Source organism: Kogia breviceps, chromosome 15, assembly GCF_026419965.1.
Source record: "Kogia breviceps isolate mKogBre1 chromosome 15, mKogBre1 haplotype 1, whole genome shotgun sequence".
Lineage (NCBI taxonomy): Eukaryota > Metazoa > Chordata > Mammalia > Artiodactyla > Physeteridae > Kogia > Kogia breviceps.
In genome coordinates, this window is record NC_081324.1 from 49,975,689 (window position 1) to 49,994,803 (window position 19,115).

Below are 19,115 nucleotides of genomic sequence, written 5' to 3' on the forward strand. Positions count from 1 at the left end.
GGCACAAGAGCTCTTTTTTTATACTGTATACTTTAGGGAATGATCTTAAAACATGATGAGTTTTCATCACTGTAAAATAAAAAAGGGAAATTCACTTAAGACTGTAGCAAACACTGAACACAGAAAACCAAAATTCTTGAATTTCACAATCAACATTATTTAAGATCTAAAAGACAAGAGGTGATGACTAAGAAAAATATAGTGCTTTTGTGGTTATGAGTTTACAAAAATATTATTGTCAATTTCTAAGTATGCTGTTGTTATTCACCAGAATAATTTTCCACTGACTTCTAGGTTCCAGGGTTTTTTTTTTTTTTTTTTTAAGTTTTCAAATGTTATGATTTTCTGGACTTTTTCAGCAGAGTGGAAAGGGCAAGTTGAAAGCCAGATTCATTTAGGTGAGAGAGACAGAAATTTACATAGGCACAAAGATTAAAAGGACGTTGACCTATTGTGTGATGGTATGGACTGCTTTTTCACACAAAATATATTTTGTGTTTCAAGAAAGCCTTCTGAAAACGCTTGTGACACAGCGGATACAAAAAAGGATTGTCAAAGGAATTGAACCTCTGAAGCCAAAATGTGAACTCGTACACAGCTGTTGCTGACAGACTGAGGTCTGTGGGGGATATTGAACGAATAATTGTGAACAGAGAGTAGGGAGCCCAGCAAATGGCAAAAACACCTAAGAGAATGGCCAGTGACTTGGCTAATTTCCTGCCTCTGCACAGCTCAAGATGTTCCCTCTGTTGAAGAACTAGGGAATCTGAATGGGAGAGGGATTCCATTTTGGAAGCAGTTACACTCTCTGTCTGGGCTATTGAGGAAAACAAGAGCCTGCTCTTTCTTCTCGGTTTCTCTGAATGAAGGGATGCTGCTGCTTCCTCTGGGTTAGAAAAAGATGTCCTTGAAAACAGTCCACTCCTGAATGAGCATCCATAGCTACTGGAAGAGACAGAAGTGAATCTAGAATGCCACCTACTGAGATTACCCCACTTCCATAGGCTCCAGGAAATACACGTGTTGAAATAAGCCATTAATAGGACTGGGATCATGAATTCCAAGAGTACCATGAGGGCAAGGATATACCATTCTGTAAAGAATCCAGGTTCACAATCCCCATTCCCTTTCTTCCAGGCTCTGAAACTAGAATTATTAGCCCATGCATTAAGAAGGCCGCTACCCAGACGGCCACCATCAGAACCACAATCTTCAAGATCCCAGTTTGTTGAGCTCTGTAACATGCATAAAAGAAACCAAATAAATTATTTTCGATACAATGAGCATATGTTGATTGCAGAAAGCATACCATCGGCCCTCAGGAGTTTCAGGGATGTGCAAAGCGGGGATATTCACTGAATTGGGGTAACATGATCTGGGCCAGGGCAGAGGGTTCCATTTCGGTGGACCCTGGGCCAAGATGTAGACTTTCTTAGCAGTTCAAGGTTAAACCTCTGACACTATAGAAAATGTCAAGGTTGATATCTAAAAGAAGAATGCAGTTTTTCCTAGTCCACAGACACTAACCTGATCTGTTAACTGAAACTAAATGCCCATTTTCATGGTGTTTTTAACTTGCCAGCTGGATCATGGGCAGCAATTTTTTTAATGAATTTGTTTGATGAAACTTTCACTTTGTGAATATAGATATACATAGAGAAAGAGAAGTGTGTGTCCTGAATCATAGTGTAAAATGCATTTATCACTGAAGTTACAGTCAGAAAAGTTTAAAAGACACTGGCTTTTCTAAATCCAGTATTTAGAAAGAATCGACTCTGCAGTTTATGCTGAGCCTTCAAGGTGGGGTCAAAAAGAGAAGAACTCTTATGCTACTCCCACAAGATGACGCACAAAAAGAAAGTTTAAACCAGCTGTGGGGAGATACTACAGTGTTAGTGAGCGTGACCAAATCATTTCTTTCTACAAACGTATCTACCCGACAAAAATGGTGCCAAAGCAGTGGTGGCTAGCCACTGGAGAGACATAGCTGTGGTGAGTGCCACGGTCTTTTTATAGGGGTGAAGAATGTTCTAAGTCCACTTGGTCACAAGGACAGGCTTCTGTAAGGGAAAATGAGATTCTATGAGGGAGGATTGCTCTTGGATCACAAGACCCATGACTTTTTTTTTTTTTTTTTTTGCGGTATACGGTCCTCTCACTGCTGTGGCCTCTCCCGTTGCGGAGCACAGGCTCCGGACGCGCAGGCTCAGCGGCCATGGCTCACGGGCCCAGCCGCTCCGTGGCATGTGGGATCTTCCCAGACCAGAGCACGAACCCGTGTCCCCTGCATCGGCGGGTGGACTCTCAACCACTGTGCCACCAGGGAAGCCCAAGACCCATGACTTTTGATTGATTCTGAAATCTTCTATAAGAAATCTAAAATGCCAACCACCCTGTATGAGGGATAAATGTGTGACCCAAGACTTTCTTAAGGGGACCTAGAGCACACAACCTCTCTGGACACCTTTTAGATCAGTAAGATTCCTTCCAGCCCAAATATTCCATGTTTTTCTGCCTTTTTCACTCAAGGGAAAGGAAATGATTTACCTATGAAGTTGGAACACACTTCCCTTTCACCATCTCTCAAGTGCTGTTTTCTCTGTGAGTTGTTAAGTCTTGTTCTAAAGTGGTTTCTCATTTTTATTAAAGGGGTGTAACAGTGCCCAGCACTGTCTTTGATGGATTGTACATGCTGGAAAAGGCTCACCAATTGGCTAGAGGTAAAAGGAGGCTGGTTTAAAAAAGAAAAAAAAAAAAAGTTATTTTTAAAAACTGCAGGGAAGTGGGGTTTTCTTTTTCTTTTTCCAAATTACTGGTATTTCTGAGGCTAAGTTAAAATGCATATGGCGCTGACCACAAGCTCCCATGTACAATACATTTTTTTGCCATCTGCTTCTCATACCACTAATTAATACTTGCACTAAATCTAATGATTATGAAGATGGTAACAATACCCAGATGGTCATAAAACTGCATTTCGTTTTTTAATTGCTCTGTTCAGCCTTTGTAATGATATGATGCAATATGCTGGAAAGTAATCTCTTTTCTATTATGCATAAGGTCAAATGGGATAATGGACATACAAGGGAATGAGAAGATGATGCCAATCTCTTCATCTCTGGGTAGCATTTCTGACAGATGACAGTTCAAGCATTGCTTAAATCCAGGCCCGTGCCTCCCTGAAATTCATCAGTGGCCCAGTTCCCACCCACTACAGAGTATGTCCATTATTCAGGATGTTGTCTCTTACCCTGCTTCCTTCCCCACCCCAATAAGATACCCAAACATTCTGGCAGTCCGATTTCTTTTGTGAGGCAGAGCAACCCCTGGAACTTGATGGTGTCAATAATGAGATGGGATTGCAGAGCCGTTCTAAGTGCCTGTCATGCACTGCCATCTGCATCGAGCCTTCCTTCCCCAAACTATTGTCAGATTTCCATTTCCCAAGCCTAGCCTGCTGCCTTCCCCTATTACACTGTCCCCTCTACTTTTAGCTACAGCAAGAGCTCAGTTCCGCATGATCACTTCCTATGAGCTCCTGTGGTCTTTAAAGGCTTCCTTCTGGCTTCATACAGCTGTGTTGGAACTCAGCCAACAGAGGTGCGAGTGCTGCCTGAGCACCCCCGTGAGCATTCATACACTCATGCATGGAGCACCTTTTACACTTGACTCTGTGCTGTGTACCAGGGACCTGGATCCAGCTGACCTGGCCCTCACCAGGTTTACAGCCTCCATTGCCAGGGGAATTTCTCAGGGCAAGACCAAGAAACAAGCCCACCCATTTTCTCTCTGGACATCACGCCTCAACTCTCTGTAACTTCTAAGCCCTTTTTCTAACGGGGCAAGCCATCCCTTACCCTAACACAAAGCTGAGGTTGACTCAAGAGCTTGGATGTTCAGTGAAGAAATGTCCCAGTGAACACTAACTAGGAACACTCAGTGAAGATTAAAATGAAAACCCAGAAAGAAAGGAAAATTTTACAGTACAAATTAAAGATTTAGTTAAAGAAAGATTATTAATTAGAGCACTGCTTTTCAAACATTTTGACTGTGACCTAAAGTAAGAAATACATTTTATACCCTAATGAAGTATACAGACAAAGGTATTCATAAAACAATACTTACCTTTATTATGCACAAGGTACTCTGATATTTTATACTCTAACTTGTGAAGTTCTATTGTACTTCTTTCCATATTTTTTCATTCTACGAAAGAGTGACATAATAACCCACTGAACCGATTTCATGACTCAATAATGGATTACTATCAGTTTGAAAAATCTGAGATTATAGGCTTCTGGATTGCTAATCCAAACTGATCTGTACTCTCTCCAGAGTTCGTCCAGTACAAACTGCAGTGGGCTCTGGTGCCAATAAAGTACTCAATGTGAAGTGTCTGGCTGTCCCACCACATCCATTCTCTACTTCTTCCTGGCCATATGGCAGCTCAGCTAGAGGCCACACTTCCCAGCTTCTCTTGAAGTAAGGTAAGACCACATGACTAAATTTCACCAATGAAAGGTGAGTGGAAATAATAGTGTGATTCTGCACTACTTGGTTAAAAGAAAACCCCTTACCCTGGACTTCTGTCTTTTGCCTTTCCTTTCTAGAACCTGGAGTGACAACAACGTGACTTGGAGTGTGTAGAGGAGGTTAATGACTTAGGGCGGGTGGGGGTCAGCAAACCACTGTCCATGGAGCAAGTGTGGCCCACTACCTGTTTGGATAATAAAGTTTTATTTGAGCCATTGTAACAGACACCATAGGTCCCTGCTGTAGAGGGTACAGAGCCTGGGTCCCTGGGTGAGTTCCTGGAGCAGAGCCTTCCCATCTTCCTGAACTGTTCTATGAGAGAAAAGTTAGCTTCTGTCTTGTTTGGTCTCAGCATTTTGGAGTCTCTTCATTACGGCAGTTTATCCTTGCCTTGTCCAGTGCACCCTCCCGATCCTGTCTGCCTCCAAGCTGCACACCTCTCCCAGGAAAGAACTGTCACTGTCCTCTCAATGCCTCCAGCACCACACTTAGTCCCTTTGTTTATGGATCTGTCTCCGCATTAGACTGTTATGCTCCTCAAAAAGAAAGACTCTGGAGATTCAGTTTTGTGTCCTTAGCAAAATCCCTGTCACACAGTTGTTTCCCACACATTTGGGTCCCTGGGACTCAGGAGTGAAGGAAGTTTCCCATCTAGGTCTCCAAGACTTCAGATCACTGTCCATGTTTCTGTGGCCTCTTCCCATCCCTCATCCTTATTAACATCAACCTTATTCTCTCCTTTATTCTATTGCTGATAAATTTAGCTTAAGAACTGTCACGAACTAGTTGATGAGACTGTTCTAAATCTTGGGTAAGTTCAGACTTTCTTGGCATGGGTCCTAAACTGGCACTGGTTAGTTTCTGGTTAGTGCCACTGTATAACCTATAGCTTCCCTGTATACTGTCTTTTCCTTTGGTCATTCAAAATTAATTTTCTCATGACATTCAGAAGTCTGGGAGTCTTTCTAATCACCCACCAAGTTCCATCCTGAAGAAAACATTCAGGTCTCAAGTTGTCTAAGGAGTTGAACAGATAAACCTACTGTGAGACTCATGCATATCCGATCTACTACGGACTCGATTTACCACTTCTTACAACTTGCCTTGGATTTTGGTGGGCACTTTCCCATTTTAGTGGTACATAAGGGAGTGACCTAACCAAATCACACAGAAAATGTTCTCTAAGCACCAATGAGAACTTAGTGCTAGATAACAAAAGGGTAACAGGCTTCTCTAAGTTTTGCCAATTAAACAAAAAATTTTTTTGCTTGGGGACCCAAAATTTACAAGTATATAATCTTCTAAGGAGGATAGATTAATATTTTGACTTACAGCATTCGAGACTGACTAGTATCGATCAAAGCTGATGAGTACAATGTTATACACAGATGTTGTACACAAAAGATAGTCAATAGTGAGCCAAAATGCACAGATGTTATCTTCAAACTTCCAGTCGAACAGCCTGTGAGGGATGTACAAAGGAATGGAGATCACACCTGTACAGGGAAAAAATGGGGGTAAAGAAAAATAGCACATATCAATGAATACGAAGAGACATAGGAACACAACACAATGAACTGTCTGAACTGACCAAAAAGAGCTTGATTATAATTTAGAAATTCATGGTATTTCATCAGCAAACTCAGGACTGCTCTCCTACACATTCTTTAAATACCGTTTTTAAAATAGCTGTCACAAACATCGTACCTTCAATGGCTTCTTATTACTTTCCAAATTAAGTTCAGGTCCCAACATGTATTTCCAGCCATATACAGCACACATCATCTTTGTGTTCATGATCCAACCCAAACAGGATGGGCCACCCTTCCCCCAAATACATCTCACATTGTCACATATCTTTGCCTTTGCCAACAACATTCTTTCTTCCTAGAATATCCTCCTCTCTTCTACGGAGAAGTCTATTTAATTCCTTCTAATTCTTCACTTAGTTTAAAAAGTGACATCCTCCTTGTCATCTTTCCTGGAACTTCCTGGGTAGAAGTGACCCCTCTGTCACCTGCCCTCTCCTGGCACTTCACTCATCTCTCCCCTTCTCATGTACAAATATATCCTACTTTATATCGTTGTCATATGTTAACTTGTTTCTCCTGAGGACTGGGACTGTGTGGGTAGTCGATCTTTATATTTTTCACAACATCCAGAGTTGACCAATGGCTCACACATTTAACTCAAGGAAATTAATAACAGCTAATAGGTATTGTGCAATTACCACATGCTGGACATTGTGTCATGTGTATTACATATATCATCTCATTTAACTTGCATAGAAACTTTGTGAGGTAGGCACCATGCTGAGTTAGCAGATAAGGAATCTGAAGTTCAAAAAGGAGACATAATTAACCCAAGTAAGGGGAAAATTGGATTTGAAACCCAGCAATGTGATTTCCTAACCCCTGACTTTAACTGCTACCCTTCACCGAATGAACAAATGCCTGAGTGATTCAACTTAGCACAGAAACTGCTTCATTGTGGAAAATGACTGAACTGGGTTCCTTTTCCTTTAGCCTTATAGGGGTTTTCAGTTGTATTGACATTTCAGACAGGTGGTCTACTCACTAAGAAAATAATCTATTAGGTGGAAGCTCGGTTGAAATCTTATTTTGTTGGATATCTTCATATTTTATGAAGGCACTTGGCAGGAATTCCCATTTTCCATATGAGAACCAAGTTAGCCTATCATGAAGAACAATAGTAAAGGTAAAAGAAAAGGAAAGGGAAGACTGAAGGAAGCCCTGCATTCTCCCAAAACAAGATGACATGAGCACCCCCAATGTTCACTGCAGCACTATTTACAATAGCCAGGTCATGGAAGCAACCTAAATGCCCATCGACAGACGAATGGATAAAGAAGATGTGGTACATATATACAATGGAATATTACTCAGCCATAAAAAGGAATGTAATTGGGTCATTTGTAGAGATGTGGATGTACCTAGAGACTGTCATACAAAGTGAAGTAAATCAGAAAGAGAAAAACAAATATCATACATAAATGTATATATGTGGAATCTATATGTGGGGTGCTGGTGGTGGGATGAATTGGGAGATTGGGATTGACATATATACACTAATATATAACTAATATATAATATAAAATAGATAACCAATAAGAACCTGCTGTATAAAAAATAAATAAAATAAAATATTTTAAAATGTATATTTTAAAGATAATTATTGTAAAAAAAAAAAAAGGCATGACACCATGAAACTCTTAGAAGAGAACATAGGCAAAACATTCTCTGACATAAATCATACCAATCGTTTTTCTTAGGTCAGTCTCCCAAGGCAATAGAAATAAAAGCAAAAATAAACAAATGGAACCTATTCAAACTTATGAGCTGCTGTACAGCAATGAAACCACACACAAATTGAAAAGACAACCTACAGACTGGGAGAAGATGTTTGCAAATGATGTGACCAACAAGGGCTCAATTTCCAAAATATACAAGCAGCTCATACAACTCAATAACAAAAAAACACAACCCAATCAAAAATGGACAGAAGACCTAAATAGACATTTCTCCAAAGAAGACATAGAGATGGCCAACAGGTACATGAAAGGATGCTCAACATTGCTAATTATTAGAGAAATGCAAATCAAAACAAGAATGAGGTACTACCTCATACCAGTCAGAATGACCATCATCAAAAAGTCTACAAATAACAAATACTGGAGAGGGTGTGGAGAAAAGAGAACCCTCTTACACTGTTGGTGGGAATGTAAATTGGTACAGCCACTATGGAAAACAGTATGTAGGTTCCTTAAAAAACTAAAAATAGAGTTGCCATATGATCCTGCAATTCCAATCCTGGGCATATAACAAGACAAAACTATAATTCGAAAAGATACATGCACCCAATACTCATTGAAGCACTATTTACAATAGGCAAGTGAGGGAAACAACCTAAAAAAAAAAAAAAAAAAAAAAGATGACATGAGGATATAAAGGTGTTATTTTAGAACCAGTGTAAGGAAATGCAGAACTTAGTGTCCTGTACCTAGATTTACATACAGATATGAGAGACAAGACACCATCGAGAAGAAGAGTTGTATGGTCGGTTCTTACCTGTAGTTCAAATTGCCTGCTAGTTTTACATTTTAACTGTATGTGTATGTATGTATATGTGTGTGTGTATATATATCTTTTAGGATTCTAAACATTTCTGGCATATTTTATTTTTTAATTGAAGTATAATTGATTTACAGTATTGTGTTAGTTTCAGGTGTACACCATAGTGATTCAGTGTTTTTGAAGATTATACTCCATTATAGGTTATTACAAGATAATGGGTTTAATTCTCTAAGCTTCCTTATGGTGCCTTCCATCTCAAAGGGGTGTGTGTATGTTTGTGTGTGTGTGTGTGTGTGTGTGTGTGTGTGTGTGTGTGTGTGTACCCGTGGTATCTCAGGATCACCTGAGATAAATCAAAGTATCTTCAAAACAGAGAAATTTATTATATTTTAGCCCAGAGTTGTGGCTTCCAATGTTCCGACAGGAGCATTTTCCACATACACACTCATTTCCTCCCCTGGATGAGAAGGAAGAGCAGGATGCCACCAATCATTTGCGTTACAGATGCCATTGTCTATTTATTGATACTGTTTTTCACAAACTTTCTGAATTAGATAAAAGAGAAAGGTGTGTTCAAAACCTCTGGAGCTGCTTGAAATAGCAGTTAATTGAAAACAGGCTCAAGTCTATTCCTTTTGTTTTAATGAAACCCTGCTGTCACCTTGAGTTCTTTGGGATGGTTTAGTGTAACATCACGCTCAGTTCCTTTGTCTTGTTGAGTGCTTTTGCGGCTCCTTCCAAAGGAGTTTCAGAACCTGAAACTGAACCCGAAACCATGAACCTGAAATACATCTGTGATATACCCACTCCTAGGTGTTTCCATAACTTCCACTCTGGAGTCATGCTTCTGGGTCAAATAGACTTGATAAGAAAAACTAATAGCCAGGTCCTTGAAAAGAGTAATAAGCCTTTGGCATGACCAATTGTGGCAGTGGGAAGGCAGGGGAGTGAGGGAAAACAAACTATATTAAAAGAAGATGGTGAAGTAAATAAAAAGGAAGTGAAAGAACCAGGGGGAGGAGAGAAGAAACCCTCTGCTACTCCCTCCACCCCTAGCTCACTGTGCTTCACCCTATCTGGAGTCAAATACACCGTACACACACCCTCAGATTCTTGCATGGGTTTCCTGGGCATGAACCACTCTTCCCTCAGAGGCTCCTTTTGTTTACTCCAATGCATCTTCCTCAGTGAGCCCCACCCCTGAGGTTTACATTGCAACCTCTACCTCTAACACATTTCCTCCCTGCTATTATGTTTTTCTCAGTAGCAATGATCAACCTCTAAAATGCTATGTCATTTTATTTACTTATTTATACCGTTTACTTTCCTCTCCCCGCCCCTGCTCCCAGGAAAAATACAAGCACCACGAGGGTAAGGATTTTTGTCTGTATTTTCACTGATATATCCCCAACACCTAAATGAGTGCCTTGTTCAAAATAAATCAGTATGGGATGAATGAATAGATGAGGATGGGAAAGCCCAGTTTGCGTAAAAATTGTTACCAATCCGGTACCACCCCTTCTTTCTGAAGCCAGTTAAGAAGCTGCATCTTCCATGAGAAAATGATAATCGAAAGGTCAGGGGAGGGACTTCCCTGGTGGTCCAGTGGTTAAGACTCCATGTTTCCACTGCAGGGGGCAAGGGTTTGATCCCTGGCGGGGGAACTAAAATCCCACATGCCATGCCAAGTGGCACAGTCAAAAAAAAAAAAGGTTAGGGGAGCTAAAAGCCCCAATGAATTCTTTGGCCCAACAGAGGAGTGTGTTGATAACAGTGATTGTATAGAGGGTATTATGGACTAAATGTTTGTGTCCCCCCCACCAAAAGTCATATGTTGAAACCCAAACCCCCAGGGTGATAGGACCTATAAGGAGGTAATTATAAAGTTAAATTGGGTCATAAGGGTAGAGCCCTAATCCAACAGGATTAGTGTCCTTATAAGAAGAAACACTAGAGAGCTCACTTGATAGCTCTGTCTCGAGGTCATATGAGGGTGAAGCAAGAAGGCAGCCACCTACAACCCAGGGAGAGAGCCCTCACCAGGAACCAAATCAGCTAGCACCTAGATCTGGGATTTCCCAGGCTCCAGAGCTGTGAGAATGTAAATTGCCGTTAAGTCACCCAGACTGTGATTATTTTGTTGGGGCAGCCCAAGCTGACTAACAGAGAGGGAAAGAGAAGAGTCCTGAACCAAGGCATGAAGGTACAGGCATACTTCATTCTATTGTGCTTCACTTTATTGTACTTCATGGATATTGCATATTCTACAAATTGAAGGTTCGTGGCAACCCTGCATTGAGCAAAGTCTATCGACACTATTTTTTCCAACAATATTTGCTTACTTTGTGTCTCTGTGTCACATTTTGCTAATTCTAGCAATATTTTTAATTTTTTTATTATTATATTTGTTATGGTGATCTTTGATGTTACTATTTTAATTGTTTTGGAGCTCCACGAACTGTGCCCATGTAAGATGGTGAACTTAATAAATGTCATGTATGTTCTGACTGCTCCACCACCCTTCCATTTCCCAGTCTCTATCCTCTCCTCAGGTTTCACTATTCCCTGAGACACAACAATATTGAAATTAAGCCAATTAATAACCCTAAAATGACCTCTAAGTATTCAAGTGAAAGGAAGAGTCAATGGATGCAGCAATTGTCACTGTTGTCTTATTTTAAGAAATTGCCACCAGGCACCCCAGCCTTCAGCAGCCACCACCCTGATCAGTCAGCATCCATCACCATCGAGGCAAGACCTTCCATGAGCAAAAAGATTATGATCCAATAAGGGCTCAGATGCTCGTTAGCATTTTCTAGCAATAGAGTATTTTTAAATTAAGGTATGTGCATTGTTTTTTTAGACATAATGCTTTTGCACACTTAGTAGACTACACCTACACCTACACCTTTTATATGCACTGGGAAACCAACAAATTCATGTGACTCTTATTTTGATATTTGTTTTATTGCAGTGGTCTAGAACTGAACCCACAGTACCTCTGAGGTATGCCTGTACTAAAGATAAACTTTGCCATCCTAAAAATGTGGTTCAGACTCTGTCATCAGCAACCACCTTTTGCCCTTGAAGATCCTGTCTGGATCATCCGTCACATGCTTATGTAGGCCATACATGCCCACACAAATGTAGATGTGAAAAAGGTACCCACAGATGGAAACATCAGTTATGTAATACCAATTTTATACCAATAAAGATATAAATAGTATTTTTTTCTGGAATAGTGTATAGATGACATATATCAGTGTAGCTAGTACTGGAATTTTTCCTCAATAAGTCTTTGCTTTTCAACCAAATTCAGCCTGGGAAGCTTAACAGGTGCCACAAATTTAAATTCTCAACAGGAGGGCAGTTCAGAAACCTGTGAAAAGAGGACATTGAGCCAGAAAGCCCACCATACCGAGCACATGTGATGCTCTCACGTGCACTAGCATCGCCACGTGGTTCTGGAGCTCTGGGTCTCATGACCTCAAATATTAAGAACTGCTATCTTGTAGCTACAGAAAATCTCTCACAAGTTCTTCCCTGGTCCACTGCTACCACCATGAGGTCCTACAGGCTCAGAGCTGAAAGGTACACTTTTGACCATGGCAAAGAAGAAAGAAGAGCATTGACACAAAACTCAAATATTGTTACAGAATGCTCTCAGACACTTCTAAGTCTTGTGCTGTCATGGTGAATATTGTGTTAGAAAGTGGACCTCTGGATGAAGCTGGCAGGGGGCAGGGGAAACATGAAGGATGAGACCAGCAGATTAAGAGAGATTCTGGCCTGTGTCCAATCGCTCTCATCTGGAGCAAAGCCATTTCTTTTCCCATCCACCTGCTGATGGAGGGAGGCCACCAGGACTGCTGAATCATCACATCTGCAGGGACATTTCTCAAAGACAAACCACATCTTTTTGTTGTGGTGCTCGAGCCCACGATGGTGGGGCTGCCATGATGCTGACATTGGGCCTTACACAGAGGCACTCTGTTCTTGTCTAGAACCATCTTCATTCAAAAGTTTCAGGCCTCAGGCTCTCTCAGTTGGATATAGTTTTACCCCATCCCTCCTGACCACCATGTATTTAGGGCCTCACTCCCTTTGGGGTAGTCAGAATACTTTTTCCACTTTAAGCGCTGAGTATCACCTAAAAGTTGTACAATTCTGTGAAGAAGGAGGAGAGGGATACATATATTTATAATAGAATATTCTCTGTTCACATAAATACACTCGTGTATTTATCTGTGTTTATGTGAGCATAGAGAATGATGTGGAGGGATCTACATCAAGTTGTTAATGTTGGTTACCTGGAGGGGCAGAACTGAGGAGAGAAATGGGGAGATTGTTGCATTTTTTAATACTTCTATATTGGCTACCCACTTTTTTCTGTGACCTTATAATTTCTATACCAGGATTCCTAAGTCAATCTCTCCAACTAGAAGTTTCCTCCAAAACTTTTATCATTGCAATATCAGAAGCAGAAGCTGCTTTCATAAATGCTCCCTAATTCTGTGAATAGTGTCATACTCTTTCCCCCAGAACTCAGTCTTCAACACATCCTCCTCTTTCTCCTGCCTGACCTCACCTTGCAGCTCTGCTTCCCGAACTTCTTTTCCACCCTCACCCTCACTCAGAGCCTCACTGCTGATTTCTGCCAAGGTCACTGCAGGATTCTCTCTGAAATGAAGCTGCCTCTGCTCAAGCTTCTCCGACTGGCTACATCTCTTCCGATGCCTCTGAGGTAAAGTTTCAACCCATTCAGTCATTCACTTAAATCTCACATTGCCTGCTGAATAAACTCCAATCCAGACTCACACTAATAGTCAAGGGCCTTCACTATATAGATTCAAACTACTCCAACTTCACCCTCAGCTGTTCTCATACAGCCCATTTTCATACTAGCCAGCCTGGAGCTCACACTTAGGAAGGTACACACGATGATTTTCTACCAGCATATCGTTGCTGATTCTTGGAATACTCTCTCCTCTCCATCTCTGCCTATGGAAATTCTACCCATCCTTTAAAGTTCATTTCAGAGGCCACTACCCACTAACCAAATGTGCTTTCTCCCTCCTCTGAGTGCCCACAGCACTGGGTGGGTCTTCATGGGTTCTCATAACAACCTGTCCTGTTATAGTCATTTCTGAATTTCTCTTATCTACTCTACTGTATTGAAACCTTATTAAAGAAAGAGATTAACCTAGTCTTCTCGATATCTCTTCATTATCTAACTGTACTTGGTACCTAACAGTACTTACATGGTAGGTACTCTACTAACATTTGTGTACTTGGTTTGAGTTAACATTTATCTTCAGAGAGATCAAGAGTGAAAAGACTAACATTTGTTGAGCAATCACTGTGTTCCAGGCAGTAAACTAAGTATTCTATGAGTTTTGTTTCGTTTTAACATAAATGCAAGCGTTTATATAGCTGTACACAATAACAGATTAAATTATACTAGAAGCTCCTATAAAACCATATCATCAGTTGACACTTCTGCATATTCACTCATTATGATAAGCATTGTTAAAAAATGATCATCAGGCAGTAAGAAATTATATAGTGCATGTTTTCAAAGAAAGATTATTTTGATTTCAATGATCTCTTACAATTATTAACACTGTGGTTCCATATTATATTCAAGGGAGTTTAGTGTTGGGTGTACTTTACAACATTCTATGCCATATTATAAAATAATATTATTAACTATACTATGTAATTGACCTGAACATCCTATTTTCTGATTTTGCTGATTACCAGCATATACATTATTTCCTATTACTCCAACAATGTGATATTAAAGAAACTATGCTTACTTAAAAAGGAATGCTTATAAACCTAAACATACAAGGAAAATAGGTCAAAAAACAAATAACTCTTAGACTAAAGCAATACTGGACTTATTTTTATTCCATAAAAAGAAACAGTTTTCAGATGAAAATTCCCCTACAAACCTGATTTACATATATATAACATGCCCATACAGTGCGTATCGCCTCCCCTGAGTTTCAATCCTTAAACTTTTTGTTTTTAATAATCCTTTGAAATAATAAAAGCTTATTTTAAGGTTTCAGAAATGAATTATAATTGAAAAAGATTATCTTAAATAAAGATATGTAACTTACCAACAAAGAAGTCAGAAATGGCCAAGTTAAGGAAAATGTTATTACTCTGATGTCTAAGGTTTTTGTCCACCACAAAAGATAAAATGACCACAGCATTTCCTACCATTATAGCAAAAGTTAGTAAGCTCATTAAAAATGCTAAAGCAATGCTAGTTTCTGATGGTAAATCAGTTGTGTCATTTGTAGCTGGCATCACATCAAATGATGAAGAAACGTAATACAGCAAATTAAGCTGGAAAGACAATTCTGACAAGTGTGTTTTCCAATTGAATACCTAAAATATATAGTCTCCTACTCATAACAACAATTTTTAAAATCTAATGCTGATTTCATAGTACTTCCTGATTCTTGATAAAGCAAACTTGTGTTAACAGTTTCCCTTTAACTGACACTGAGAAAGTATTTCCAAAAGACAGTGAAATGTTTCATCTTGAACATTTTGATGTGACTCCCATCAATAGAGCAATATTATATAATATATATAAAATATAATTGATACACTATATAGGTAAGGAATTGGGCTCAAATGAGAAGATCCAGATCCAGTTAAATATTCCCGTCCGGGGCTTCTCTGGTGGCGCAGTGGTTGAGAATCCGCCTGCCGAGGCAGGGGACACGCGTTCATGCCCTGGTCTGGGAAGATCCCACATGCCGTGGAGCGGCTGGGCCCATGAGCCATGGCCGCTGAGCCTGCTCGTCCGGAGCCTGTGCTCCGCAACGGGAGAGGCCACAGCAGTGAGAGACCCACGTACCGCAAAAAAAAAAAAAAAAAAAAAAAAAAAAAAAAAAAAAAAAATTCCCGTCCGACCAAGAGGGGCATCCAGGGGGAGCCCAGTAGATTCCCTGAGATGAGGAGGTAGAGCTGAGAGTCGGGAAGTACCAGACAGAACTCTGTGCTTGAGAGCTGCAAAGGGCCCTTTTCAAGTATTTACCAGGGTACTGACCAGCACAGTATGTGGGGAAATGTTCTCAGACTGGAAGAGGAACCACTCAAAAAGATTAGAAGGAACAATACCCAGGGGTCACAAGGGGCTAGTTACAGACTTTGTTCCCACCAGCCAGACTGACAAAACTCAATTCACAGGGCATTGGGTAACATATTCAGAAAGGTCTTGCCTCAGTAGTCAGAAATAGGTAGCCCTATACCAAATACTGCTTGGATCCTGCCTCACAAATCTTAAAAGCAAGATCTGAAAGGACCAAACCAGTTCCAAGTAACTTAACGGCAGCTCTGAACACAGCTCAAGAATATTTATAGAACATAAAAATATCCAGTCCCCAGCAACGTAAAATTTATAATGTCTGGAATCCAATTAAGAATTATCAGGCATGCCAAGAAGCAGGCAAATAAGACCCATAATGCAGAGAAAAATCAATCAGTTGAAACCACCCATAACTGACATAGATATTAGAATTAATAGATAAGAACATTAAAAGTTATTATAGCTGTATTCCATATTTTTAAACAGATATATAAAGAAATAAAAGTATTTTTTAAAGACCCAAATCAAACTTCTAGAAATGAAAACTGAAATGTCTGAACTAAAAATACATTACAAAGGATTAATGACAAATCAGAAATTGCAAAAGATTAGTGAATTTGAACATATAGCAAAGTAAACTACCCAAAATAAAAAACAGAGATAAAGGAGAATTTTTTTTCAATTTAACAGAGATTCAGGGGAGGGATAAATTGGAAGATTGGGATTGACATACACACTACTATATATAAAACAGATAACTAATAAGGACTACTGTATAGCACAGGGAACTCTACTCTGTAACAGCCTATATGGGAAAAGAATCTAGAAAAGAGTAGATATATGTATATGTATAATTTTTTTAACATCTTTATTGGAGTATAATTGCTTTACAATGGTGTGTTAGTTTCTGCTTTACAACAAAGTGAATCAGTTATACATATACATATGTTCCCATATCTCTTCCCTCTTGCATCTCCCTCCCTCCCACCCTCCCTATCCCACCCCTCTAGGTGGTCACAAACCACCTAGCTGATCTCCCTGTGCCATGCTGTATATGTATAATTGTTTCACTTTGCTGTACACCTGAAACGAACACAACATTGTAAATCAACTATACTCCAATAAAAATTTAAAAATAAATAAAGGAGATGCTGCACCCATCAAAAATTTAACAGAGCTCCACTAAGCTGTAGGACAACTTCAAGTGACCTAATATATGCCTACAGAAGTCCCTGCAGGAAAGTAGAGAGCAGGGAACAGAAGAAAAAAGTTGCAGAAATAATGGGCAAAAGCTTTCAAAATTTGATGAAAACTATAAACCAAGAAGTTCAATGAACCTCAAACACAAGAAACATGATGAAAACTGCACAAAGCACATCAAATCAAACTGTTCAAAACCAGTGTTTAAAAAAAATCTTAAGAGCAGCCAGAGGAGGGAAAATTACATACAAAATAAAAAAGATACGGATGACAGCAGATTTCTCATCAGAAACAATGTAAACAAGAAGATAGTAGTCCAACATCCTTCAAGGGCTGAAAGAAAAAAAAGTCAATGTAGAATTCTGTACCTAATAAAAATAACTTTCAAAAACAAAGGCGAAATAAAGAATTTTTCAGATGTATAAGAGCTGAACGGATTCATCATCAACAAACTAGCACTACAAGAAATGTGAAAGGAAGTTCTTCAGGCAGAAGGAAAATGAATCCAAATGGGCATAGGAATCTATACAAAGGAATGAAGAACAACAGAAATGGAGGTTTTCTTGCTTGTCTCTCCTAGTAGAAATAAGTCACTAAGAGCTAAGGCTGCATTTTGTTTTATTTTTTGTTTGTTTTATTACTTTTTGTTTAAGTATGATATACACAACAAAAGTACATAAATCGGGACTTCCTCGGAGGTCCAGTGGCTAAGACTCCACCTTCCAATGCAGGGGGTGCAGGTTCGATCCCTGGCTGGGATACTAAGATCCCACATGCTGCGCAGTGCGGCCAAAATTTAAAAAAAAAACAAAAGTACATAAATCATAAGTGTATAAAGTACACAAGTCATAGATGTATAACTGATTAATTTTTACAAATTGAACATACCCATGTAACCACCACCCAAATCAAGAAACACTCAACCCTCATGGGTAAGACTATCCTGACATCTATAATCATAAATTAACTGTGCTTATTTTTGTATTTTATAAATGAAATTATACATTCAAAATTTACATTAGAATTGGGAGATTGGGATTGACATATATACCCTAATATGTATAAAATGGATAACTAACAAGAACCTACTGTATAAAAAAATAAAATAAAATTCAAAAAACACTTACATTAAAATACTTCACATATATTCTATATGACATGATTAAATTATGAAGACATTTATATATTCTACTCCACTATAATTTATTAATTTCATTTGCAATGCTTTTAAATTTATTAAAGTGAAGAATAAAAGGAATTGGTTACATTTCCCCTTTCTTTACAATTTCACTGGAAGGGAAAAAACTATTCTTTCTTACTTGGTAACCATAACCTGAGCCTGGAGCTTCGTTATTGGACAATTCTACTTCATATGTACTCTTTAGGTATCCACTTCAAAAACCAAGAATAGGATCTGGGTAATACAAAGGTAAACACCTCTGAGTTCAGAACTTACATGTCTTTCATATACATCTATACATAGTTTCCCAAAGGAGAAAGACTGATGAAGCAAGAGGCAAGCTATCTCTCCCCACTCCATCCCATTCTCCTTATATCAGACTTGATAGAAACTTAGAGTAAATTTAGCCTTCCTAGCTACATCTCTTCAGATCAAGGTCCTCAGTTCACTGCCCATGCAGGCAACAGTAAGTAAAATAGTATCACATTCAGTTGACTTATTTTATTTATCACTTTCAAAATAGTAGGTTAAGAGAAAATTGGAATGGTTAACTAACACACCTGCTTAAGAAGATGGGCATGACAAAGAAGCAAAGCGCTGGTTTACAAACCTCCAGCATTGTGTTTTGCAATGTAAGGTGAGGGGAACTAAAAATAGGTTTCTGTTAGATAGATGATTACACTTTTGTGGTGGAATTAAGGAGAAAGGGTTTACGCTTTACAGGAATTTACATATGTCTTCCTTACTTCACCAAAATATTCTTTCTCAGTAGTGGTTAGTCCCTAAAACTAGAGCTACCATTAAGAATCCCAAAGTCTGGGAATATTCCAAAAAAAAGCAGTATGTATATTAATTTGAACTTAAATACAAAAATTCCAAAGAGATAGTGGGATGAATTATCTATTCCCTGCACCTTGCCAAGCTGGGACTAATTATGAAAATGTTTGTTGCCTCTTAAAAGCGATAATCCCATTTCTCTGTATTGGACCAAAGGGAA

At 39.2% G+C, this 19,115-nt stretch overlaps 1 protein-coding gene across 1 annotated transcript; it reads right to left on the reverse strand.

The window, feature by feature from the left end:
* Nucleotides 1-476: 476 nt before the first annotated feature.
* Nucleotides 477-14,948, reverse strand: HRH4 (histamine receptor H4). The gene is made up of 3 exons (XM_059040933.1): nt 14,756-14,948; nt 5,577-5,583; nt 477-1,140 (listed from the first exon to the last, which is right to left on the reverse strand). The coding sequence occupies exons 1-3, from the start codon at nt 14,946-14,948 to the stop codon at nt 477-479; spliced, it is 864 nt and encodes a 287-aa protein (XP_058896916.1).
* Nucleotides 14,949-19,115: the final 4,167 nt, after the last annotated feature.

Coding starts and splice junctions, on each gene's coding strand:
- HRH4 (XM_059040933.1), bottom strand. CDS start 14,948: ATGCCAGCTACAAATGACACAACTGATTTACCATCAGAAACTAGCATT.